Below are 24,771 nucleotides of genomic sequence, written 5' to 3'. Positions count from 1 at the left end.
CACTGCCCTGGACTGTGCGTGCTATTTGGCAGGGTGTGGGAGCTGCTGCAGGGTAAAGAGGGATGGGAACAAAGTGATGAAAAGGAGTTTGAGGGCACATCCACAACCAGGATCAGGCAGAGAGGGCCCAGGCTCTCAGGAGGCCTTTCCCTAGAGTCAGGAATTCCTGGATCTTGGATCAGAGCTTCCTGATGGTGGCCTCTCAGTTTAACAGAGGTTCTCTAAGCCGGCCCTCACTGCTCCCTGGAGCTGTCTGGTCCTGCTCACCACTGTCTCTCCTGTGCTGTGTGCGCCAGGGGTCTATATCTGTTGGGGGCAGCAGGAAGCAGCCACAGGGAGACCACTGAGGGATGCATGCAAGACTTTAAGAGGAAGGCTCTACCCAGGGTCTCTGTCCCATTTGCCAGTGTACCAGAGGGAGATATAGAGGGAGGAAGTTGAAGGTAGAAGGGTGGGGGTGGGCTGGAAGCAGAAAAATGGGCCTTAAAATTAGGCTGCAGGGAGAGACCTGATCTTCCGGGGAGGAAGGGGCAGGAGACAGCATTTATCAGTTGCAAAACTCTATCCTTACAATACCCTACTGAGGAGCGTACCATTATTAGCCCCATTTCATACATGAAAAAAGGAGTTTCAGTAGGGTTAGTGGCTGGCCCAAGGTCACACGCTGGTAAGGGGACAACATATGAACATGAACCTGGATGATGTCCAAAACACTACCCCAGACCCAGTGTCTAGGCCTCGTCCAGGCCTTTGACCTTAAGTGTCCTAGTGTCAGTTACAGGCTTGTGACTTGTGACTTGTGGGAGACCCTGGCTGGTACTGGGTCAGAAATATAGAAATATGGGGGTTAGGAAGACCCGGTCCTGTTTAACATGGCCTGGGATTCTTCTGTCTCACTGTCCTCTGCAGGGACGCAGCTCTGGAGACTGGAGTCCATGATTTTAAAGCAACAACACATCATGAGAATTTATCCCAAAGAAAATAATTTCATATAAGGTAATGGCTGTATGAACACAGACATTTAGTTTGGGGCCAGAGCAAGAGGAGAATGCAAAAACCCACATAAACGTCCAACCACAGGGAATGATTACGTAATTATGATACTCCTGGGAACACTATGCACCCAAGACCACTAATTCTCATGAAAGCTCTGGAGAAACATGGACTGCCACACACATGCTATGTTACAATGAGCAGAAAACACACAGGCTGGAGAATGATGGCTGGAAAAGCCAACTGATCATGTTTGTTCATTAGACTGTGGGTGTTACTTAAATATACTAGTCAGTATTTGTGCATTTGTAACAAAACAACAAATTCTAGTTTTGCAGCTCTAAAGGCAAAACTTTGACTCTCTCCCTGCCCCCAACAAACATACCCTAGGGTCAGAAAACGATTTTTGTAGATTGAGAATTTTGTGACCTGTTAAAATAAAAATCTCACTGCAGCTATAAGTCATTGGGTCATTATTAGATTGCTCTTCAAAGAGTTGGTTTAAAAGGGATGGAAACTGGAATAGCTAAGTTTCAGTTAAGAAGTGGGTACCTGGCTAGGCGTGTGGGTCATGCCTGTAATCCCAGTACTTTGGGAGGCTGAGGTAGGCGGATCACCTGAGGTTGGGAGTTTGAGACCAGCCTGGCCAACATGCTGAAACCATGTTTCTACTAAAAATACAAAAAAATAGCCGGGAATGGTGATGCATGCCTGTAATCCCAACTACTCGGGAGGCTGGGCCAGGAGAATCGCTTGAACCCAGGAGGCAGAGGTTGCAGTGAGCTGAGATTGCGCCAGTGCACTCCAGCCTGGGAGACAGAGTGAGACTCCACCCTCCACCAAACAAAAAAGAAAAAAAAAAAAATTAGTGGGTACTAGACTAGCCAAGAGGCCTGCCGTGCTGCCCAAGGAAGGCAGGCCCTGGTGGAGTCTACCTAGAAGAGGGTCCTGGGTATGATAGCACTGGCCAGCACCCTGCAGGTACCAAGGCAAGAGAGAAAAGACTAAGGACCTACAACCTGACACTCGGTGGAAGAAAATGCTTTGGAAAATCATAGGCCCTAGTCTTGCACTTTCACAAGCTCTCAGGGAAGAATTGTGTTTGTTTCCAGGGATTTCCCCAGTAGTCCTCAATATACATTTTTTAAAAGTAATCAAGCCAATGATCTTCATGCCCCCATGTACTTTCTACAGAAGTTATTACATATTTTGTAGTTGAGGCTTGCAAAATGTGACTGCTGAGGAGGATAAAGAGAGTTAGCTGCAGAGGTAGGACTAGAACCCAGCACTCCCAACTCTACAGTTTGGACCCCCATTGTCTCTGCCAGGCCGGAGGTGTGATTGGAAAGGTCCCCTTCACATGTTCTCTGGTGCTTAAAGGAGAGAGGATCACTTGGGCTCTTGCGTCTTATTTTGGCAGGTGCCAAAAGGTGAGTTGTCCATAGGTCCCAGCCCTGGGAGGCCCTGGGTAAAGAATAAAATTATCTTTGGCCACCCAGAGACCAACACACCTACACATTCATCCAAGACTGTTTGACATGGTGGTTAAGAGCCTGGACTTAGAGGTCCTGACTCATAATATATTAGCCACTGTGTCCTTAGGTAAGTTCCTCAACCTCTCTTAGCTTCAATTTCCTCATCTGTAAGATGAGGCTACGAAGGGACTTCAGAGAGTTGTTATGAGAAGTCAATGCAACAGTGCACAGGAAAAACAGTAAGTGTAAGCACTCGATGTATAGTAACTGCTGCATTATTCCTTCATTGCAGAACCATTTTCCATGCATCTCCTGGGTGTCAGGCAGGGAGGGGGCTGAGTGCTGGGCACACAGAGGTCAGATAATGGGGGACAGAGGATCAAGTCAGGGAAAGAGACAGAGCACTTTGATAGGATGTTGTGTGAGCACAGAGAAGGGGCATCTAATTCAACCAGGTGAAATTTTCCTGGCAGATGACATTTGAGCAGAGTCTTGGTGGCTAAGAAGGAGCTAGTGAATTGAAGGCAGGTACTCCAGGCCAGACCAGTTGCATGGACGTGGTTATGAAGAGGCCAGCCCACACACTAAAACCACAAAGTCACAGAAACACCAAGGCATACACACTCATTAAGTCACTCATAATGATAGCCACAAATACGGCCATCCAAACAGGGGCACACATACGCACACACACACGCAGAAAGACACACCAAAAGACATAGGGACAAACAGAATACACATACAGAACCATAAGCAGTTTCTTAGGGGAACTCATTCAGAAACACACACACATTACCAAACCTACACGTTTTCCTACTGAGATTTAAAGGCTGTTTGAAGCTTTAGCCCTTCGATCCAACCCAGACTGTTCCTTCTTCCTTTGGCTCAGCTGATAGCCCAGGGCAGTGCTGGCAGGTTTCAGACACCAGCAGCTCATTATGAATCCCATTCTCTTGCCCTCCAGACAGATCTGTGGCATCCATGGCAGGTGACAGATTGGGAGTAGGGGTTGGGCTGGAGAGGAGGAGGTGGGAAAGAGTTATAGATCATAGGCAGAGCCCAAACTGGGTCCCAGCTTTCCCTGGGGAGTGGCAGTGGGGTGACAGGAGCATCAAAGATTTGGCAAGTCACAGACACTTTCAGTAACTAAAGAGGACATCAGAAATGTTTGTCCTTGTGGATACCAAGGATGATATGTTTCTTGCCAACTCTGAGAATCTTAGGAAGGAAGAGTAATGATGAATAAACCATAGGTGCCCCGCTGTGCCAACTGCTGCAGGATGGATTAAGGCTGGGCAGAAAAAAGGGCTTCCTCTCCCAGATCGTGAAACATTGCAACATGTAGCTAGGGAGCTTCCTTCTTTGTCATTCATAAAGACCAGAATAGCACTCAGTTCTCTCTGGATTAGAATGGCTTGGGGGCTGGGAGATGAACCAAATGATCTCAGTAAATGATTCCTTTCCCCCATTTTCTCTGAGCTCAGAAGCCCAAATGAGAATTAAGCCACATCCCAGGCAACCACATGATGGAGAGTTCTTTGTTGTGGACACTGGAGACTATATTTACTTTCAACTCTCGTTTCTGTGTCGGAAATTTGCTGATTGTGTTTGGGCTGCAGGGAACAAATATTAAATCTGATAAGGCCCACTGCCACTGAGGCAGGGCCATCTGTCTCCGGGATTTGTGTGCTCAGTAACTGGGACAAGAGCATTCCAATGAGAGGGTAGTAAACCCCAGGGTTTGTGTATAAACAAAGAGAAAAAAATGGCAATGATAAAAGTTCAGACGAACTAAAGTTCTAAGTGTTCTCACCATCTCTTTGGCACATCCTGCCTCAGAGTTCTCTCCTTAGCAGAATCCCAGAAGGGTTTTGGGAAACACAGGAAGAAGAGAGTGGCGTGGACACTCTGATAAGGGCTCTGGCTTGAGTCATTTCCCCCTAATATTAACAACTGGCTCCATGCTGCTTCAGGGTTGCCAATGGAGGGTATTTTGGGGTAGCCTATGGTCAGGCTAGCGTTGAAGGTGACACTCATGTAGACAAGAGAAGCAGTCACTTCCCCTCCCTTTTATGGGCCAGATAAAGTAGAGAGGCTCAAAAAGCCAGAGATGGCTTCAAAAACTATCAAAGTTTAAGTAAGCAAAAGTGGTCCTTGCATTCTTGATTGAGCAAGAAATCTTCCCATGGCAGCCTGGCAAATTGCTACTCATCCGTCAAGACCCCAGTCAAACATTCCCTCCTCTATGAAGCTGTTCATGACCACTGGATAAGTTAATCACTCTCTTTTCCCACAATTCCCTGAATATACCTCCTAAGAGTCATATGTAACACGTAGCATAGAAGTAATTTATTTCGATTTCTCTCCTCACCATTGGGTTTCATAATCCTTGGAGCCTGAGGTGATGGCTTGATAATAATAGTAAATTTAGCTTCCTGGTTGTAAATGCCCAGACTGTGGAGTGAAAGAGTGTTATATTCAAATTCTGCCTCTCTTACTAACTAGCTGAGAGATGCTGGGGAAAGTTACTTAACCTTTCTGAGTCTCAACTTTCTCATCTGTAAAATGTGGATAAGAATACCTATCATCTCATAAACTGTACAATATTTGAGGTATATCACAGTAAAGCTGTTGCAAAATATACTCACACCAAAGGGTAGTTTTAGGGATTAAATCACATATGGATAACTTGTGCACCTAGCCAGGTATGTATTATGTGGTCAATAAGTGGCTGTTAATATTGTTAATCATCCTCGTCATAACTATTGCTTTCATATTCCCACAGCCCAACCCAGGTCTGGCACACAGCAGTGTTCAATAAACGTTTGCTGCATAAATCAGATTCGACATATCTCATATCTGTGGCCAACACTGTTCAGCTGACTAATTATATCTCCAGAAAAATGAACATAAACCTCCTGAGGATTAACTGCTAGCTGCGATTTTAGAGCTCATGAGATGAACAAATGTTACGCACAGGGAGTCATAAATTATTAAAAACCCTAATTCCCAATTCTCTGCATTATTTTCAGACTGTCTGTGGTTAAAATGTTATAAAGGCATCCTCACTTGGAAACTAAAACTCTGAAACTTATTAGGGGTAAAAAGTTTTTCATTTTGTGGCATTTAAACCTAAACGGCTGCAAAGAAACAGACTATAGAACACAGTCTCCCCAGCCCCCGAAGTGGATGCTATGGCCCCACGCAGGGAAAATAACCCCCAGGAAGGGTTTTCTAGCTCCAACAAATTTCAGTTTGTAGAATCTTTACAACTGCAAAGGCCATTGGATATAATCAAGTCTAACAAGTTTCCAGTGTTTTTAAGCCATGGAAACTTTTATTTAAAAAGAAATTTTAATAGAAAAGTCCAACATATTAATAAAACTCGGGCAGCTTTGAATGAAATTTGGAGTGGGGAGAGACAAAACTCCACTCATGAGGGTTTCCCACTTCTCTCTCCTCTGACAGCAGCTCCCAAGATGCCCCTGCAGAAGCTCAAGTGCCAGCATTTACAGGACTGAAGAAGACAGATGTTCAAAATTTTTAAAGTTTACTAAGATGACATAAACTGAAAGCCAGCAAATCCAAGCCACAGAAGCTCTAGACACTGGACAAACAAAAGCACCTCCTGCAGTTTTCGGACTGACCTGACTACCGGGAGAGGTATTATGGTAGTGATGGTGAGAGGAGAGTAGGACACCCTTGGGGCACAGGCTCGCCCCCGGCATTTCTGTTGACCAGATGCAGAGTATTTTGTGGTGGGGATACTGCTATAGGCTTTGCGCATGTGTGAGGAGCCACTCCAGCGTGGCCATGGCTCACACGCATTGGCCTGTTGCACTCTCAGAAACAACTGAAAACCATCTAGAGGGTGCCTTACCCTACTGCTGGGGCTGCCTACCTTGGGCTGGAAGACGTCGTTTTCCTTCCCAAGGTGGTCCACGATCCCAAAGATGCACAGTGGCCCGGCGAAGCCCAGCAGGTCGGCCAAGATGCGGAAAGTGCTGCTGAGGACCAGGCGCCTCCCGAAGGCATGGCTGAGTGCCTGCCAGATGGCCCGGGCACCCTGAGTGCCCTGCACGTCCTTCCTCTGCCCAGAGAGACCATGGCCAGGTCAGGGTGGCTGAGGGTTCATTCAGGGCTGGGCCTAGCCTCCCAGGATGCCCCTAGCTCCTGTTGCCTGGGGAAACCCAGTGGCCACATCCTCTGCAAGCAGGTGAACTCCAGGAAGAGATCATGGAATCAGCAAGTGCACAATTGGGAGGGTCCTATCAATGCCAACATGGTCTAGACGGGCAAACTGAGGCCAGATGATTGCTCGAGGTCACACAGCTGGTCAGGGACTATGTGATGAGCACAGCATTGGAATGAGGAAGTGGCCATGTGGCACACTCATTCATTACCACCTGCCACTGTGTCTGCCTCAGCAACTGCCCTGGTGCGAGGACAGAGGCAGTGAAGGAGCACTGGACTGGGAGTCAGGAGACTGGCTCTGCTGCCTGCTAGCTGTGGGCCAGCTCTGGGCAGGTCTCAGCCTTTCTCAGGGCCTCAACTGGCTCCTCAGCGACATGGGGAGATTCCTGCCTGGCTCAATTCATAGAGTTACCATAAGGATCAGACCACTAATACCACTGCTCTCCAAATCAAGTGAACATTCCAACCTTTATAGTCAGTAAGCTCCAGAGGAAAGAGCACAGGGGCATGAGAGTACAGTGGGGTCACTTCCCTTCTCAGAGCCTCAGTTTCCCCATCTGGATGAGGACATTGGACTAGATGACCTAAACGGTAAGGGCCATTCCAACTGTGCCTGTCCTATGACTCTTCAGCCCTGCACCTGTCCCTGGTTCACTGTGTGACTTAAGGCAAGCTTCTTCCCCTCACCAGCCTCAGTTTCCCCGCTTGTCCCACCACGATTTTGACCTAATGCCCTTTGAGGTCCCTCTCTGTGACCCTAAACCAGAAGGCAAGGAATAGATGGTATGGCTGTGCCCCCACTGACCACCTGGGCGTCAAAGGCCTCGCGGAGCCGCTGGTAGTTGGTGAGGGCCCTCATGGCGATGGGCAGCTTCCCAATGGCTCGCAAGTCGATGGGCTTCTTGTGGGCAGTCTTGATGAAGGTGTTCATCCACCAGTAGGTACCTTTGGACAGTAGATTCACGAAGGGCTGCAGGAAGCGCACCCCCAGGTCCTGCAGGTCTTCAGGCGGCTTCACCTCCCTCGGTGTCTTGAAGAAGACGTATCTCTGTGGGGCACATGGGCCATGGGGGATGGGTAAATGCAACTTCTCACCACTCCCTACCTTGCCCCAGCAAGGATCTGGGTTATGATATTCCACACTTGATCTCTAACAGATGGGGCCATCTTTCACCTGTAATTATTACCAGGAAAAGGATTCCCCAACACTTTCTGGCCACCAATGTTAGAGCCTCCTGACTTTGTAACTGCTCACTGAGGTTGACTTTGAATCCCCCATGGCTAGGCTGGGTTGGGCTTAGGTTGGGCTGGGGAGGAGCAGGAATCTCTCACGTACTATCTTCTCCACAGATCTAAGATACCACCATGTTTCATATACAGTTCACAGACCTCCAAGTCATGTAGACCTGGTTTCGAATCCTGGCTTCTCCACTTACCAGCAAGGTGTTTTTGGACAAGCCTCATCTAAAAGGTTTCCTCATCTATAAAGGGGATGGTGCTTGCATCACAGGGTTCCTGTGAGGGTCACTGGAGGGTGGGGGGACACACAAGGAGCCTTGTGCCCTTCAGATCACCAACTAAAAACAGAAGAGTCAGAGAAATGCAAGCAGTCCAAGTTTGAAAGGGCCATAGCCCTCACTGCTGGATGGAAGGCAGGGAAAGGGTTTTCTCACTTATTGCTGGCAGATGACAATCTTTCTGGAGGGCAATATGTAACACTGATCAAAATTTAAAATACACAGACCCTTTGACCCAGCAACGCCATTCCTTGGACTCTCTCCCATAGAAATAAAAGCAGCAATACATAAATATAAGTATGCTCGATACACCATTATTCATGAAGGCAAGAACTTGGCAACAAAGTGAACGCCCATCCATAGAGAAATAGCTGAATATATTATGGCTCATCCCTACGATGGAAAATTATGCAGCCATTAAGAAAATAGAATTAGCCATATCAGATGGCTTGGAGGGAGTCCCAAGAGATATTTGTTGGGTGAGAAAAGCACAGTGCAGAAAACAGTGCATAATACGATCCCATTCTTATAAGATAAATACTGAGGGGGAAACCTACATATTCACTTGTGTTGAGAGGAAAAAAACCTGAATAGATATTTATTTAGATAGACACATATGGTTTTATACTAATAAAAACAAAGCATGGGAAAGACAAATGAGTTCATTAGTCTGGGCTACCTGGGGAGGTAGGGGCAGGGGAAGGGGAAGGTTGGAGTCTGGGGTGGGAAAGAGAGGGAGGCGGGAGCAAACAGAAAGGAAAACAAAACACTCATTCATGTGTGCGTGTGACGATATGAATACATTAAAGCAAAGACAAGTCCCCCACCACCGAAGAAAGAAAGGAGAGGCCAGTGCCTGATGCTTATCTACCCTCTCTATGGAAAGTCATCCACCAACCTCAGCAAACACACCGGTCACCCCCTCTCCCTCTGGGAGCCTGGGGTAGAGCGCACGTGGGCCAGATGCAGTGTCTCTCCTGAAACTTCCCCCGCCATGGCCCCACTCCCCTTTACAGGGGTAGGTAAAACAAGTTGACCCCTTCTCAGCTTGGCTGAGAAGCAGGCTGGGGGGCCGAACCCAGGGCAGGACAGAGGCCACAGCCTCTGCTCCCCACCCTGCCCTGGCCCAGGTGCATCCTCAGTGGCCTGCTTACCCTCACCCTGATGACATTGACCTCCACGAGGAGCAGCATCCCATAGAGGATCACCAGCAGCCCTGTGAGGCAGAAGCGGAGCTGCGAGAAGCCGATGGCGTGGTCCAAGAACTTGACAAACTTGATGGTCTTGGTGATGAAGGCCAGGGTCCAATACACCAGCAAGGCTGCCGAGGAGAGATGGAAGATCATGGAGACGTGTGTGCATCATGTGTGTACACTCATGTAATATGTGCAAGTATGTGGCAGAGAAGGAGACAGAATGAGCATGCCCGGGTGTGTACACTTCCAAGTAAAGGGATGTGCACATGTGAATATATCAGAGTGTGTGACTCTAAGATGACGCACATTCGTCTTAACATTCATGAAAAACACCAATAATCTCATAAATCAAACTGGTCAGACAAATGTCCCTTAACAAGAAGTGATCATGGGAAGAATAAGAAATTTATTTCTTGAATTTAACTAAGTTACAGGCACTGTGCCAAATAAGCACTTTAAATACAAGGGCTCATTTATTCCTCACCATCACTTTTCAAAGAAAGTGCACTGCCGTCACCCCCAATTGCTCAGACAAAGGAAATGAGGCTCAGAAAGATGAGATAACTGATCCAAGGCCACACACCCATTAACTGGTAGAGCTGGGCTGGCCTGACGCTGGAGCCCATGCATGCAAGCTCCATGCTATAATGACTTCCTTGTAGAATTTCCAAGTGAGAGAAATCTTAAAGGTCATTCAATCCAGCCTTTCATTTTACAGATGAGGAAACTGAGGCCCAGAGACAGGATGCGACCTTGCCCAAGTGCACTGGCAGCTAGGGACAGAGAGAGGGTGAAAGCCTGGGTCCCTGTCCTCACAGTCCAGAGCCCACAGAGCAGGATGACGGAGCAGGGCCATGGGGGACATGGAAAAAGCCAGCCACAGTTCCATGAGGCACTGTTACACAGGGGTTAGTGGTGGTGGCCCCGCAGCCAGATACACCTGGGCTCAGAGCCTGTGAGATAATGGCTGTGTGACCTTGGATTAGTCACTTTGCCCTCTAGAGCTTAGTTTCCTCATCCATTAAGTGGGAATCATAATAGTGCTACCTAGAAGGTTCTTGTGAGAAACGTATGGAAAGCATTTAGTGCAGTGAGCCTCACACGCTCTTTGGACATTAGCTGTTATTTTTTTATCATCTCTAGATTTAAGACTTGGGGCAGGTAAACCTCAGAAGCTATCAGTAGATTCTATCCTGAATTGTCGCACATAGGCCCACTTCAATCTGCCAGTAAATCACTGTCAGCGTCCAACAACCAAAACCAGCAATAACCTGTGAAGTCCCCCTTTGAGGGTGGGGGAGATTTTAGCACTGGCAGCTCTTTCCTCCTCCCTCTTAGACCAAATGCGGATAAGGTCAGCCTCATGCCACAGAGCCCCTCTCCAGAGGACTTGAGTGAGGGAGACAGACTTTCACTCTGCCCTCTATCCCTATGTGGGCCTGGGCGTGAAAGCCAGAGCATCGCTTGGGGACAAATCTGGATCTGTCCTGCCTGGCTCGGGGTTAGGAAACAGGGTGAGATGTTGGGCCCCACCCTGTGCCCAGGGCTGAGCTCACCCAGGGGATCAATGCCATCCACCTTGGGTCCCTGCATGAGGACATTAGGATGGGGGGCAGAAGCGTCTGCCTTCTGGTCCCATGCCTCAGGACTGGAATAATGTCCCCCAGCTCAGGCTGGTCTCTAGGTCTCGAGGAATTCCACAGCTGAAGGCTGTCCCCCTGCCTCCACTCCACTCTTGGACAGATTCTATCCCAGGCCTCAGAAGCCCTTTAGCCCTTAGTGAGAGCTGCCTACTAGAGCTGACTTGAAAACATGCCTCATGCCTGTCTTGTGCCTAACACTTAACAGACATGGTCTGATTTGCTCTTCATTACAACCCTATGACTTAGGCAGGGACTTCTTCTTCTTCCTGCCCAGGTGGGGAATCGGAGGCTCAGAGCACTTGGATGTCTTGTGCAAGGTCACACAGGGCATTAGCGGTGGACCCAGGACTAGGCCCAGAGGTTTTTTGCACAGTCCTGTCCTGCAGTGCTGAGTGCTCAGCCTGTTGCCAGACATAGCAGCACTCAGCAAAAGCTGAATGCCTGATGACAGAAGAGGGAAAAGGAAGGAAAGAGGCATAAGATGGGGACTGCTGGTGAGCTCCCATTACTCCTCCTTCTCCCTCCAATCTTCTCCCTTACCCCACACCTCTCCCATTAACAAATGCTGTCTATTTCACCTCCTAAATATCTTGAATCTATCTACTTCTCTCCATCCCTGTGGTGTACCACCTAAGTCCAGGCATCATCATGTCTCCTCTGGATTCCCGCTCCACCCTGAGAGCCTTCTTATTGGTTTCCCCACTTCCTCCCCATCTTGTTCTCCTCCAAGCTGGTCTCCATAAAGCAATTATTATGATTATGTTGAAAACCCCTCAATGCACCCATGTTCATAGCAGTGCTATTTACAAGAGTCAAGAGGTGAAAGCAACCCACTGACAGGTGAATAGATAAACAAAATGTGGTATATCCATACAGTGGAATATTAGCGGAATATCCATACAGTGGAATATTAGCCTTAAAAAGGAAGGAAAAAAAATTTCAATACATGCTACAACACTGATGAACCTTGAAGACATTATGCTCAGTGAAATAAGCAAGTCATAAAAAGACAAATAGGCTGGGCATGGTGGCTCACACCTATAATCCCAGCACTTTGGGAGGCTGAGGTGGGCGGATCACAAGATCAGGAGTTCAAGACCAGCCTGGCCAACATGGTGAAACCCAGTCTCTACTAAAAATACAAAAATTAGCCAGGCATGGTGGCGAGCGCCTGTAATCCCAGTTACTCAGGAGGCTGAGGCAGGAGAATTGCTTGAACCAGGGAAGCAGACGTTGCAGTGAGTTGAGATCACACCACTGCACTCTAATCTAGGCAACAGAGCAAGGCTGTCTCAAAAAAAAAAAAAAGACAAATAGTGTATGATGCTGCTTAGATGAGGTACCTAGAGTGCTCTAATTCATAGATAGAAGGTAGAATGGTGGTTGCCAGGGGCTGTAAGGAGGGAGAAGTGGGAAGTTATCGTTTAATAGGTACAGAGTTTCAACTTGGGAAGATGAAAAAGTTCTGGAGATGGATAGTGGTGATGGCTACACAGCAATGTGAATATACTTCTTTTTTTTTTCTTTTTTTGAGACAGGGTCTCACTCTGTTGTCTAGGCTGAAGTGCAGTGGCACAATCTTTTTTTTTTTCTAATTTTTATTGGTGCATATATATTTTTTTCATTTTTTATTATACTTTATGTTCTAGAGTACATGTGCACAACGTGCAGGTTTGTTACATATGTATACATGTGCCATGTTGGTGTGCTGCAGTGGCACAATCTTGGCTGGAGTTCAATGGCACAATCTTGGCTCATTGTAGCCTCCACTTCCCAGTCTCAAGTGATCCTCCCTCTTCAGCCTCCCACGATCCTCCCACCTCAGCCTCCCAAGTAGCTAGGACTACAGGTGTACATGGCCATGCCCAGCTAATTTTTATGTTTTTTGTAGAGATGGGGTTTTGCCACGTTGGCCAGGCTGGTCTCGAATTTCTGAGCTCAAGCAATCTACCTGCCTTGGCCTCCCAAGGTGCTGGGATTACAGGCATGAGGCACCGTGCCTGGCTGTGAATATACTTAATGCCACAAAACACTATACTTAAAAATGGTTAAGATGATAAATTTTATGTTACACCACACAGACACACACACACAAACTTCCCATTGCTGTTGGGATAAAGGCCAACATCTGTGGTGTGACCTTCCAGCTGGGTGCGGTGGCTCACAGCAGTAATGCCAACACTTCGGAAAGTTGAGACTTGATCATTTAAGGCCAGGAGATCAAGACCAGCCTGGTCAACAGGGCAAAATCCCAACTCTTCTAAAAACACAAAAAATTATCCAAGTGTAGTGGTGCATGCCTGTATTCCCAGCTACTCAGCAGGCTGAGGCACGAGAATCTGCTTGAACCTAGGAGGTGGAGGTTGTAGTGACCCAAGGTGGTGCCACTGCACTCCAGCCTGGGCACAAGCAAACAAAACCCAAAGTCCAGCTCCCCTCCACTTTGCACCCCTGCCACTCTTTTTCTTCTGATTTTTCTTTTTTTTCTTTTTTTTTTTTTTTTGAGACGGAGTCTCACTCTATCGCCCAGGCTGGAGTGCAGTGGCCGGACCTCAGCTCACTGCAAGCTCTGCCTCCTGGGTTCACACCATTCTCCTGCCTCAGCCTCCTGAGTAGCTGGGACTACAGGCGCCCGCCACCTCGCCCGGCTACTATTCAGGAGTTTTAGGCGGGAGAATGGTGTTTGTGCCTGTTTGCCAGGATGGTCTCGATCTCCGGACCTCGTGATCCGCCTGCCTCGGCCTCCTGATCCGCCTGCCTCGGCCTCCCAAAGTGCTGGGATTACAGGCTTGAGCCACCGCGCCCGGCCTCTTCTGAATTTTCTAATGTGTTTTGTTCCTTCTGCCTTGGGGCCTTCGCACATGCTGTTCCCTCTACCTGAAGCACTCTTTCCTCCCTTCTTCCAGTTAGTTTCTTCAGTTCTCAGCTCAAATATGACTTTCAGAGAACATTTCCTTGGCTTCATCTGGGTTCCGGGATCATGGTTCCTTCATGGAAAAATGTAAGTTGCACCACAGGTCCCCTTTCTGTGGGACTCCATACCCAGGTCAGACATCAGCCTCCTCGGAGGGCCAGCCATTCTCCCAATACGCATTGCCCTCTGTCCCTGCAGCTCACAGGCGCGTCCCCTCCACTTTTCCCTGTTCTAGAATTTCTGGCTCTGTGGAGCCTCCTTTCAAGGGAAGATAACTCCAACAAGGGGAAAGGAGGGAGTTAGTCTTTGTTCCTTAGAAACGGACAAATCCATCCATGGGTGACAGCTTGTGCTTTAAAGAGAGAACATTATGTGTTTACTGGAGAATGAGAAAATGAACTCCTCGGATGTCCACACAGGGTGTTTCCAGAGGGCACTGGTCAGCCAGGCCCTGGCGGTTAGTGAAGAGTTCTCTACAGACGAGGAGCTGCTTCAGAAATGGAAGCAGCGTGGCTCTCTGAAGCCTGTATTTAACATCTCCCCTCTCAACCTGCTTCCCCCAGCTCCCATTCATACTCACGTGGGGGCCCCTGGGTTAGGGGTAGGGGGATCACCTGGATAATCCTGATGGAGGTCAGATCCCACCTTCTACAGAAAGGCAGACCTGTGATTAGTGCAAGAAACACCCTGTACTCCCTGAACACAACAATGTCACTGGCTTAGCACAGAGCGTGCCAGACTCCAAATGTCAATTCGATGCTGTGATTCCTAAAAATCAGTCTGACTTAATGACACAGTGTGAACACAGTCTAACTGCCAGATGTACAGCCCCAGCCTTAGACACACAGGCTGGACCCCAATACAGAGGCAGACCTGCAGATTGATACCTTTGCCCCAAGGACAGAGTCTGTGGGCCCTTAGACACACAGTGTCAGAAATGATTAGGAGATTGCACAGATGCTAGATTCCCGGCTGTGCCCCTTGACGAGCTAGATTAGTGCTAGTTATTTAACTGCTGAGCCTCAATTTTCTGATACGTAAAGGGAAAATAATAAAGGTACCTACCTCATAGAGTTGTTGAAAGGATTAAATGAGTTAATATACATCACATAGGTAGGATGGGGCCTGGCATACAATAAGTACAAAGTGAGTATTTGCCGTTATTGTTTTTAACCTCTCAGTTTCAGGGTCCACATTGGAAAATGGGGATATTAACAATACCAATAAGGAGGCTGGGGGAATTAGCCTGTGGGACAATGAACATAAGGAACATGGCACGGAGCCTGCCCCACAGCACATGCTCAGTAAACATCAACCATCATCCTGTTGCTTCTGCCTGGGACCCCAGTCCTGCAGTATTTAACATTTCAGAAGCTCTAAGTGGGTACTCCTTCCCGAGTCTCTCTAAATGTTAGCAAACCTGAAGTTCTGGTCCCAGAGCCTTTCTCTTCTCTCCCCAGGTGACCTCTTCCAGTCTCAAGCTTTCTTTCTCCCTTTCTTTTTTCTTTTCTTTTCTTTTCTTTTCTTTTCTCTTCTCTTTCCTTCTTTTCTTTCTTTTCTTTCTTTCCTTCTTTCTTTCTTTCTTGATGGAGTCTTGCTCTGTTATCCAGGCTGGACTGCAGTGGCGCAATCTCAGCTCACTACAACCTCTGCCTCCTGGATTCAAGCGATTCACCTGCCTCAGCCTCCTGAGTAGCTGGGACCACCAGTGTGTGCCACCACGCCAAGCTAATTTTTGTATTTTTAGTAGAGGTGGGGGTTTCTCATGTTGGCCAGGCTGGTCTCAAAGTCCTGACCTCAGGTGATCTGCCTACCTCAGCCTCCCAAAGTGCTGGGATTACAGGTGTGAGCCAGGGCACCTGGCCCCAGGCTCAGCCTTTAGATGCCATCTACAAGGCTCACCTCCTGAAAGTGTAGCTCTTACCCTGCCTGACCTCCCCATGAAAGCCCAACTTGACACTTGAGTTGGCTGTCTCTGTGACATCTCAAGCTCGATATGCCCCCAATAGAAAACTTCATCCCACCACAGCCCACCTTCCCCTCCTCTGCCACATCAGTTATTGATGCCACAGTTCACCCAGGTGCTCAGGCCCAGAGCCTGTGACTCTTCCTTGCTCCTCTCCTGGCGCCTGCCCTCACCTCCCACTCTTCCCCTTGCTCATTTAGCTTTGCCCACAGTGACATCTTTGCCAAATCTATCCCTATCAGAGGCCTTTGCACTTGTCATTCCCCTTGCAGGGAACACTTTCCCCCAAATACCTGCACACCCACATTTACCAAAGCCCTTCCCTGACCATCCTGTGTAGCTAGCTACATGGCCTTTGCCCCGACCCCTTACTCAGCTTGATTTTCTTCATAGCATCACCACCACCTATTTGTTTATTTGTTTATTCACTGTATTTGCCCATCTGTCCTCCTTCACCAGACCGTAAGCTCCATGAAGACAGAGATATTTTTTCTTCTTCTATTCCGAATCTCTACTGTCTAGAGCAGTACCTGGCACATAGTGAGTCCTCAGTAAACATTATCTGAAGAAATGAATGAAACATTATCTGAAGAAATGCCCCTTCCTCCTATACCTCACTTACCAATTAGCAGCTTGGGGAAGTTGGAAGTCTCGATGTTGTGATAGTAGACCACAGAGGTGACAGCAGCCATGAACGCCATCCCGGCTGGCATGTACAGGTGCAGGTGGCGGGATTCAGTCACCCTGAGATGGGAGAGAGAAATAGACAGGATGGGGATGTTCTAAGTACTGCAACAGAACAGTCCAGGCCTTGAATTCCGAAGGCCGAACACTGAACCTTTATAGCATCACTGTATAGGCTGCAGGGCCCTTTAGTTAATGGGCATATTTGGAGTATAGGCTGGGCAGAGCTGCCAGTACATGGAGTAGAGCTGGATATTTGATCTGGAGGTCTTACTGTGTGCTGAGCCCTAAGCACAAGGGTGGCTGGGATCTCTTGAGCAGTGCAGGGGCCTGTATGCCACAGCTCACCCAGTGACAGTCCCATTTAACATGAACAGCATAAGTCAGCATTGGCACCCTCCCCAGGGGCTGTGATAAACTGATGAGAGTCAATATTTATGGAACATTTACCCTGTGCCAGGCACTGTTCTAAGCATGCGATATATATTAACCCACTTAATCTTCATTAAACCCCATCAAGTGGGTACTCTTAGTCTCCCATTTTATGGTTGAGGAAACTGAGGCACGAAGAGGCATTTCCAAGGTCCTGATTTTGTCTTCTCCCTCAGGATGGGGAATGGGGCAGTCAATACCAGCTCATATTCTTTTCACTTTAACTCACAGAGGCCTCTAGGTGGGTGGACCCTGGCCTGGGGGTAAGACCCAGAGGCAGCCAGAGCCTCCTCCCAGGCCTCAGTCTTCCCCGTGCCTGGTGAAGAGGGTCACCTTACTTAATCATGATCACGCCCTTCCACAGCTCTCTCCTGCAGACAGCAAAACCCACTCTGCTCAGCCTGGAACGAAAGGCCCAGGCTATGTGGCCTCCAGCCACTTTACCAGAGCTGCCCAGCCTGCCCTTTCGGCTCCACCCTGTGGGACTCACTCCATTCCCAGATGGCCTGCTACAGCCTGATGCCTCAGTGCTGCTGTTGCCCACCAGGCTACTCCTATCCAGTGTGCCAAGGGTCCCTGCCCTTGAGAAGCTGATGGTAGGGAGGGGGCTGCCATGCTCAGAGCTAACTCTTGAAGTCAGCAGGCTAGGGAAGTGATACTGCCAATGGACAGAGGCTGAGAGAGGACAAAGGAGGGGGTGGGCAATCAAGGACAGCTTCCTAGAGGAGGTGGCACCAGGTTGGACTTTGAAGGATACATAAGAGTTCAGCAGAGAAGGAGGAAGGACATGAGGAGAGCCATCCTGTGACCCCAGTGGGTCTTGTGGGACTGAGGTGCAAGTGTAAAGGCAATGTGGCCTCTCCACCAAAGAGCATCTTCCCCTTATTCTGTGCCAGGAGGACCACAGGTTTGCTCCAGCAGCAATGTACCCAGCCCCAGGGGGAATGGATGGCGATTGGTTTAAGCAGTCATGCAATTCCATACCCCTTTGCCAGTGTTGGTCCACATATTCTGGCCAGTGAGATGTCCAGGAAAGAATAATCTCCCTCATAAAGGAGAGGCATGTCGGGAGCATGCCCTCTCTGCTCATGCTAAGCAATTCCCGGAGCTAGGCAGCCACCTTGTGACCATGGGGAAGATAGGCTGACACACAGAGGATGGTGTGGAAAGACGGGAAGAGGCTATGTCCCTGAAAACATCAATGAGCACCAAACCAACTTGAAAAGGCAAACTCCACATTTCTTGTTTAATGAAATGGTAAATATTGATATTCTTTAGTGAATATTCTCCACAAAAGGTCTTCAAACTAATACAGAAGATACAAGAGAGACAAGGCTAGAGAGCAGTCATGAATGGCAACACTGGGCACAGCCAACGCCCTTCCCAGGGACCTTCAAAACTCTTACCTCTTTACTCCTTGAAATAATTTTGAAACACCCTCTACTCTCTCACACATTTTTAAGCTGACATCTAACCATGTTTTATCATATGTTGATATAAATGCTTTTGTTTTTGCAATAGGAGGGAGAAATGTTAAAATTTTATAAGATGAAATAAGATGAAGATTAACCGTAATTGAACTAAATATTTCATGGCACGGCTTCATAGAATAGTTTTTAGTTGCTTTGTTAAATAATACACACTGAATTAGTTAAGAAATTAGGTAAAGTTTTATATACGGGCTTTATCCAGTGTATGGTGGTCTGGGAAAATATTGTAGTTATTTTAAAAAATCTTCTTCACTAACTTATCCTGCTTTGATTGTTCTGAATTCAGAGCATCACGCACAGAAATAATACCCAAAGGAGGAGGAGAAGAGCTACAGGTTTAAGATGGCTTAATTATTCACTAAATGAGGCTCACTCTAAATCAAATCAGGGCAGCCTTAATCAGCCCCCACTCCCACCTGCCCCCTAAATTTCCAGACAGCTCTGAAAACCCAGGCTGGATTAGACTAGGGGTATCACAAGGGTCTGTGACTTCTCCTGTCTCCTGCCCTCACTCAGGTTTGCCAGCCCCGGGGGTAGGAGCTCACAAAGACCAAATGACAATTACTCAGCTCAAGTTGATCTGTGCCCTGGGGGGAGATGGCCCTTTGCACTGAGCTAAAGCAGAGCAGCCACACACAGGAGGGGCTGCTGACAGCCAGCAGGAGGGCGTCCCTGGACTCATTCATTCCAGTTTCCCACATCCCGGGAATACACAGTCTGCCCAGTGCTCTGCCACTCCCAGCTCTGCACCCTGTCCGTGCTCAAAGTTCATCCTCCACAGCCCCAAGAAGCAGCCAAGCCAGGGACTATGATGCTTGTTTCACAAGGCTAGAGAGCAGTCACAAATGGTCACACTGGGAACAGCCAACACTCTGCCCAGGGGTCTTCAAAACTCTTGCCTCTTTACTCCTTGAAATAATTTTGAAACACCTTATACTTTCTCACACATTTTTAAGTTGGCATCTAAAATGTTTTATCATATATTTATAAATGCTTATGAGGCCCAGAAAGCCCGAATGACTTGTCCAAAGTCCCATAGCTGGTACATAGCAGAAGTGCTTTCTAAAGACCTAGGTCTTCCTTCTCCAAGGGCAGGGTGTCTTCCTCTGTCACCATCTGGTGAGTATTTAACATCTGAGGGCTCGCTGTGGCATTTGTGCTACTTTGGAAGGGGTGTAGGGGTGGGGGTGGAGGCGGACTTGTCACCTGCTTGTGTAGCAGTATGCCTTCTGGTCTTCTTGATGGTCTGGGGACTTTGATAAGCAGGGAGAGCTGCTGCCTCCAAGGCAAGCAGGTATTACAGAGATCACTGCTGAAGCCAGGATGCAGGGACACTGGGGGAGGGAAGGTGGGGAACGGGAGGGAGGATGAGGGAGCCTATCCCTTGCCATCCAACTACAGGAGCCAGGCAGTGCTGCAGGAGTGCAGTCTGGATAGTCTGATTCCAGCTCAGGGGGCGCTGGACCTCAGATACTCAAGCCAAATATCCCTCTCCTCCATCACTCCCTCTCCTGGCAGTCTCTCATTCTTGCTGCTTACTGGATTCTTCCTTAGTGAGATGGCTGCTCCAGCTCCTCTGCTGTCCTCGACTGCTGACACACCATTTCTGTCTGCAGTTATCGCTCACCTAGACTACTGCAATCAATGCTAAGTGCCACTTCTATTATACCTCTAGCTTCTCCCTGCCTCCAGCCTGCGCTGAACACCTCCTCAGGTTCTCACCTAAAAGTGTTATGCTGATGACATCCCTCTTCTTTTCCAAACTGCTGACCAAATCCAACCTAAACATGCAGTCTAGGATTCACAGTCCTCCTGAGATGCCCCAACCTGGGTTCCCAGCCTCAGCCTCCATCGCTCCCCAGCCTGTGTTAAAGCTCCAGCCCCTGCGCTGCTCCCTAGCCCTACCTGCTTTTCTCTTTGGTGCCTTTTCTCTTCCCTCAGGCACCACAAGCTCTCTCTCTCCTTCTTCCTGTGTGTGTCAGAAACCTAGTCACCCTTCCAGACTCTGCTCCAAAGCCCTCTCAACCACGGAATTTGCCCAACTCTGCCTTCCTCTTGCCTCCCAGAGTACTTATTTGTAACACAGTTTCATTTATTGTCCTAAGGACCCAATAAATGTTTATGGACTGAATAATGTTTATGTTTATTACATGCCTTGCACTGTGAATACAAAGATGAACAAGACTCAGATTCTAACTCTTAGGCCTTTCTGACTCAGAAGACAGTTTTGCAAATAGACATAAACTTTAACATACAGTATGATCTGTGCTGTACCAGAGGTGGGAGGAGTGTGCTGTGAGACCCAAAGAGAAGGTGGGCATAGGGAATGAGGCCAGAGACAGGTGGGACTGACTGTGAAGACCTTGGATGGTGGGCTGAGGATCTGAGACCACATCTTCGAAACAGCTGAGAATCAAGGAAAGGTCTTATGCAAGAGTGGGTGGCATGCTTAGATTTTTTTTTTTTTTTCCAAGAAGGAACTCCGGCAGCTTGTAGAAGAGACCTGGCATTTTCCACTGCAATTGTGACATTCTAATAGGCTTTAGTATTATTTCACTGGGACTTAGCATGCAGATCCATGCTCCCTCCACTCTCCTGGACTGATGGCAGGGCCTGGGACTCACTTGTGTCCAATGCCCAGCTCAGAGAGGTTGGCACATAGGAGACATTTAGTTGCTAGATGTAGTAACAAAAGATATGGGCTTGTGGAATGCAGGTGAGCTAGCGTCTCCTTCGGCCTTTCAGGAAGTACCCTGTAGCAGATTCACTTTCCTGAGTCCTCAGACAGTCACTCACCCATCAGACAGGATGCCCTCCGCAATCTCACACACCAGAACGAAGAGCAGCATGAAAGTCAGGATCCACCGCAGGTTGTGCCCAGGGAAATGAAGCCATGTGCTGTGATGGATGTGCACCTTGGAGCTCTGACTGCCCCATCCTGCAGGGAAAGACAGTCAGAGGCAGGATGCCTGCCCACTTGGAGGAGGAGGAGGGTGCATGAACCCCAGAAGGTTGCTTGGGCATTGGGTCCATGGTGTGGGTGACACCTACACATGAGAATCCCCAAGGCTGGTGCACACAAACTAAACGTCCAACTCATTCAGCCTAGTCCTATGCTGGTACCTCCCCCCACCACACCTTTTTTTTTTTTTGAGAGAGGGTCTTGCTCTGTTGCCTCTGCTGGAGTGCAGTGCCACGATCCCTGCTCACTGCAGCCTTGATCTCCTAGGCTAAAGTGATCCTCCCGCCTCCTGAGTAGCTGGGACTACAGGCGCACATCACCATGTTCAGCTAATTTTTAATTTTTTGTAGAAAGAGGGGGGTCTCACTATGCTGCCCAAGCTGGTCTCAAACTCCTGGACTCAAGCAATCTTCCTGTCACAGCCCATCAAAGTGCTGGAATTACAGTCGTGAGCCACTGTGCCCTGCCAAGGTACCCCGTTATATACGCTAACTTCTTGTGTGACAAGTCATCAGGTTAATCAACCATTTGGTTGAGAACAGAAGTGAAAATGCTGTTCTTTTTTTATTTTTGATGCACATACGAGCACATATTTTGTATGTTTTCTTTCTATTTCTGTCTGTCTTTGTTAATAACTAGCAACTCTGCTTCTGCAGCAACCTCTTGTAAATCTAATTTTGTGACAATCTTTCCTTTCTTCCCCAAAGCTGTACATGAATTTTAAGATTTGCTTTTTTTCTTAAAGTGAATGAACACGTTTTGGGGAGGCAGGGGACACCCTATGAGGTGATAGACTTGACTGGTCTGGAAGAGCCAAGGTCTTGGAGAGAGATGGGGGCGGCGGGACCTCAGTGGAGAGGCACGCACGATTGTCCCGACCGTGGCCCCCAACTTTGCAAGCAAGGGCGCCGGGGTCGCTGAGTCGGCGAGTCTGAGCTACTTTGCGCAGAGCCTGAGAAGTTGCACTCTGGAGACACATGCCCGGGTGGGGTGGCGGGGGAAGGGAATCCAAGTCCCTAGCTCTCGCCTCTCCTCGCCCTCTCCTTGCCCGGTCGCGGGCCCGGGACTGTCACAGACCACCGACCACTGCGCGGCTCAGCCCCGTGAAAGCGTAGGGGTTAGCGGGGCCTCCATCCCAGGCTCCGAAGCACAGGCTTCCCTCCTCCCTAGGCCCAGCTGCGGCTGACTGGGAGGGTGCCTTGCGGGAGGGGTGACCCGGCTCCCTAAGCTGCGCCACGGAGGATGAGGCCCGTCCCCTCTCCACTTCCCCACCGCGTGCAGAGACCTCCTCTTTCCCTTTCCCCCATCCCAGCTCTTGGCCCTGCAGAAGCAAAACTTGGCGATCCCGTGGGTCACAAACGTCAGCTGTGTTTGGCGCGGGATCGGGGGCACCGGGGGAGTGAAGGGATGAGCTGGTGTGCGAATGCAGGGACCGGCGGGCAGGACACAGGACAGGAGACCCCGGGAACGAGGCTGTCGTGGGCCGGAAAGGGACGCCGAGCGGTGCGGCGCGCAGCGCCTCCTCCTCCTCCCTCCCTGCTCTCCCGTCCCCTCCTCCGCTGCTCGCCGCGCGCACTCACCGATGAAGAGGATGGGGAAGGTGATGAAGAGTAGGAAAACGTGCGGCACCACGTTGAGCGCGTCCACAAAGCAGCCGTTGTTGAGGACGCCCTGGTCCACCCGGTAGGCGGCCGAGTGGTTCTCGCTGCCGCAGAAGGCCAGGGGCATGGCGGCGCGGGCGCGGGCTGGGCTCGGGCTCCGCAGGCTCCGCGCGCCTCCCGAGCCTCTGTCCCTCGCAGCTCCGCCGCCCGGCCCGGCCGTCAGGTCCCCGCCCTCCCGGGCCCCGCCCCGCCCCGCCGGCCTCCCTCTCCCGCACCCCGCCCTGCACCACCACCTGCGGGACCGTGGGGACCGCGAGGAACCCGACCCGCCCTGCCACGCCTGCGCCTGCCTTCCAGATATGGAGGCGCGTGCTCCCAGATGTTGCCAGGGTCGCTTCGTGAGTGCCCCAATGCGCGCGTGCGCTGGGGGCGAGGGGAAGGGCAGGCGGAGATGGGGAGTGGGGTGTGGGCACACTGGAGTCTGGGTGGGAAAGGAGGGTGGGGCGTGCAGAAGAGGAGAGAAGGGTCCACATGGCCTGGAGTGGGCGGGTTCCGGGTTCCGAGCGTGAGTTCACCTGGGCGTGGTGCGGATGGATGTAGAGAGCGGAGGGACGGGGGCAGAGTGGCGGAAGTCTCCACCCCACATGGATGAGAAAAGTGGGGCAGAACGTTACCTTGTGTTGGTGGTGGTGGGGGGTGGGGCTTGGGCGTTTTCAAAAGTGGTCCCAGGTGGGGCAATCCTAGGTACTACTTTACAGCTTATCTGGCACTTTCACACGAGGATCTCCCAGCACTCTTGCTAAGTACAGGTTCTAATCACTTCCATTCTTCTGATGAGGAAAACCAAGCTGCGAGGAAGCTGAAGGGAGGCCAGTAACATGACTCCCCCAGGGTCTCACTTCCAGCAAGCAGGGAAGCATAGCTTGAACCCAGCTGCTCAGGTCCCCCGTCCCCAACCCCATCATTTGTACTCATGCCTCTGGCACATGACAACCCTACAGCGACTGGCAGACCAGTGGGTAGAATGGGTGACGGCCCTAGGCTGAAAAAGAGGAGCTTTAGAAACGCATCTGGCCAGAGGAATGCGAGGCAGTGGAGGGGGACTGAAATTCTTAACCTGACCTGGAACAGGCTTAACATTTGGAGGACACCGTGAAATTGTACAGACAACGTTATGCCTTCCTATACGTTCTGGAGAGATTCTCATGAGACTGTGCCCCAAAGAAGTTTATATCGTATGTAGAAAGAACAGAAAATGGGATTTTGGGGTTAGATTGAAGAAGAACTTTCCTAGATAGGGTATGAAGCATAAATGAGCATGTTCTCAGGAAGGGTCAGGGGAACACCAAAGGAAGACCCCTTCAGCTCCTTTGCCTACAAGCTTCGCTGAGACTGCCCTGAGGCTGCTGAACCTGGTGTGCCTCTCCAGCACGCTGTCAGCAAGGCCGAGGATCTGCCCAGGCCCTGAGGCAGAGGACAGATGGGGTTAGGTGAACAGCCTTGGGAGAGCAGGGTCCAGGGTCTGAAAGCCTCAGTCTCTGACTTTGGAGAATTTCTCTGAAGCCAAAAGATGTTTCTTGCAGCATCAGCCAAAATAGTGAAAACTTGGTGGCAGTAAATATCCTGCACCAGGGACAGGGGTTAATTAACTTGGGAAAAGGCAGCCGCTGGAACGGTGCAAGCTGAGTCTGTGTAGTCAATAGA

The 24,771-nt window shown here is 49.5% G+C and overlaps 1 protein-coding gene across 5 annotated transcripts in view; it reads right to left on the bottom strand.

Annotated features, from left to right (window-relative positions):
* The window catches only part of ABCC8 (ATP binding cassette subfamily C member 8), an 84,462-nt gene extending 61,214 nt beyond the window's left edge, over nucleotides 1–23,248 (bottom strand). For 3 of the 5 annotated variants that reach the window (XM_023230878.3, XM_023230879.3, XM_023230880.2), the window contains exons 1-6: nucleotides 23,047–23,248; nucleotides 21,301–21,442; nucleotides 16,521–16,642; nucleotides 9,334–9,500; nucleotides 7,468–7,710; nucleotides 6,370–6,558 (exon numbers count right to left, since the gene is read on the bottom strand). In XM_023230878.3, the coding sequence (XP_023086646.1) occupies nucleotides 6,370–6,558; nucleotides 7,468–7,710; nucleotides 9,334–9,500; nucleotides 16,521–16,642; nucleotides 21,301–21,442; nucleotides 23,047–23,194 (1,011 nt within the window). In that variant the 5' untranslated portion in view covers nucleotides 23,195–23,248. The remainder of the gene's footprint in view (nucleotides 1–6,369; nucleotides 6,559–7,467; nucleotides 7,711–9,333; nucleotides 9,501–16,520; nucleotides 16,643–21,300; nucleotides 21,443–23,046) is intronic. The other 2 variants (XM_023230882.3, XM_023230883.3) reach the window with 1 other exon arrangement.
* Nucleotides 23,249–24,771: the final 1,523 nt, after the last annotated feature.

This window comes from Piliocolobus tephrosceles, chromosome 13 (genome assembly GCF_002776525.5).
Source record: "Piliocolobus tephrosceles isolate RC106 chromosome 13, ASM277652v3, whole genome shotgun sequence".
NCBI classification, from domain to species: domain Eukaryota; kingdom Metazoa; phylum Chordata; class Mammalia; order Primates; family Cercopithecidae; genus Piliocolobus; species Piliocolobus tephrosceles.
The sequence above is the reverse complement of the archived record's forward strand: the minus strand, read 5'-3'. Positions and strand labels throughout refer to the sequence as shown.